Here is a 1,967-nt window from a genome sequence, read left to right as displayed (position 1 = left end):
CCCCTCCCCCCTCCCCCCTCCCCCCTCTAGGGATATATCCTCTTCTCTTTGCTTTCAGGCATGTATATCACCCTCCCCTTTTCCCTTGCTATTAAATTTTTAGCTCACCTAAAAAAAAAATTATATATATATATATATATATATTATTTGGTTGTGAAATTTGGCGTATGGCCTGCACATCGTACCATATCTATCCAAGAGTCAGAATGGCCATATCAACCTTCTAGCAGCTTATCAATTGAGAATACAACGGGAAAGATATCAATACATGGTGAGCCCTATAGTTGAGATAGACCGTAAGAATTTACCAATCAGTAATTTTGGACAGAACAGCCCTCCCCATGGCATAAATATTCTCTGATTAGATGGCTGTGTGGATATTCATCACTACAGTGACCATAAAGAAAACTTTTTCCCAACCAGAAAGGTGGGACTTATTTTTCCATATATGAAGTCCTTCTGGACTAAAATTAACATGAGAGTAGGGGAGAGTGGGGCTACCCTGTCTTTTTTTGGGGCCCCACCATGACATATATGTATTGTCACTCATTCAGCTAAGCAAGCAAATTGGCAGTTCAGCGAATCCCCACCCAGTAAGGTTCCTTTTCTTGTTTAAATGAAAAGATAATTAAGAAAATTATCTTAACAATTTCTCATGGACCCGATGAAGGGTAGTGCCTATACCGTCAAATAGATTAGAAAGCAAAAAATAGTACCTTTTGTCAAATTATTTGCAACTTAATAGGTAATACTGTTTATTCATTACTATAAAAACGTTACACAGATCAGTGGTACATAAAGCGTTATTCAGTAAAAGTTAACTATGATAAATGAATGATTGCAGATAAACACAGCAGCAAGCTACCATATTAAGATTCTTAGGTTATCTAACTCGATTTTGCCGAGATTAAATCTAATTACCTCAAAACATTAATTCAATTGCTTACGGAATGGAATTTGTACTTAGTTAATTACATATGTGTACCATGTCATGTTCTTCTCATTGTCAGGAATTTATGCACTTTTTGTTCATTCACGCACTTCCAGTGATCCAGTACTGACAGAACATAAGTCCTCTGTGATACAAACTAATTGAGAGTTCCAAATGCATCTAATATTGGTTATAATCACTACTTAATGACAAATCATGACGATTAAGACGAGAAAGATAATACCTTCGGCTTCAAATACAGAATTTGCTTTCATTGATGCGAAATCTATTCAACAATTTTCGAATTAAATTGTCCAAATGAAATAAAGATAAAAATAGAGAGGGAAAGATTTATTACGCACAGTTTACTGGCAGAAGCATCGTCATTTGTAGCTTGAACGGCTGCTGTGTTGCTATGGGAATCCAGTACTCTTTCCGCCATTTTTTTCCAACTTTCTGGAATCAAGAAACAGAGCGAAGAGATGGAGGGAAAGGTCGGTTTCGTCCGTTCGAATTATTTCTAGGTCTTGTGCTTTTATTTCCGCATAGAAAGATGAGAACGAGAAAACAACTGAACTCCACCCGGAAAAAACAAAAAAAAACAGAGAAAGAGAAAACAACGTTTTCTGTACGCTTGTACGTTTGTGGCGGTATGATTTTCTTAAAATACACCGGGTCATGGACCAATAGGAATACACGGAATAGAAATTTCATTTTATTGGGGCAGGGGTCATCATTTCACTCCTCCATGTAACCGGGTAAAGAGTCTATGCTGGCTTCTGGGCTTTCCCTATAATAATATATACATTATGGAAAAAAATATCTCTACCTGACCGTGTCTCACGAGACAAAGTATTAGCGAAATGACCATTCCACTCCAACATATTTGATGTCTTAGCGCATGGAGTCCTCACATTGTGTGCACATTTCTAAAAGCAGATGGCCATCGGATTGTTTTTATTTTTCAGCCATGAATCGGTGATCTGATATGATCTGGTTGGTCTAATCCAGTTTCGGTGGAGTTGGAAAAATAAGC

At 37.3% G+C, this 1,967-nt stretch overlaps 1 protein-coding gene across 4 annotated transcripts in view; it reads right to left on the bottom strand.

Moving 5' to 3' along the window:
- The window catches only part of LOC122069290 (leucine carboxyl methyltransferase 1 homolog), a 31,040-nt gene extending 29,470 nt beyond the window's left edge, over nt 1–1,570 (bottom strand). Inside the window, exon 1 of one of the 4 annotated variants that reach the window (XM_042633282.1) lies at nt 1,294–1,570. In XM_042633282.1, coding sequence (XP_042489216.1) covers nt 1,294–1,373 — 80 coding nt within the window. In that variant the 5' untranslated portion in view covers nt 1,374–1,570. The remainder of the gene's footprint in view (nt 1–1,293) is intronic. The other 3 variants (XM_042633281.1, XM_042633280.1, XM_042633279.1) reach the window with 3 other exon arrangements.
- Nucleotides 1,571–1,967: the final 397 nt, after the last annotated feature.

Source organism: Macadamia integrifolia, unplaced genomic scaffold (assembly GCF_013358625.1).
Source record: "Macadamia integrifolia cultivar HAES 741 unplaced genomic scaffold, SCU_Mint_v3 scaffold571, whole genome shotgun sequence".
Lineage (NCBI taxonomy): Eukaryota > Viridiplantae > Streptophyta > Magnoliopsida > Proteales > Proteaceae > Macadamia > Macadamia integrifolia.
This window is presented reverse-complemented; position numbering and strand designations above follow the sequence as displayed.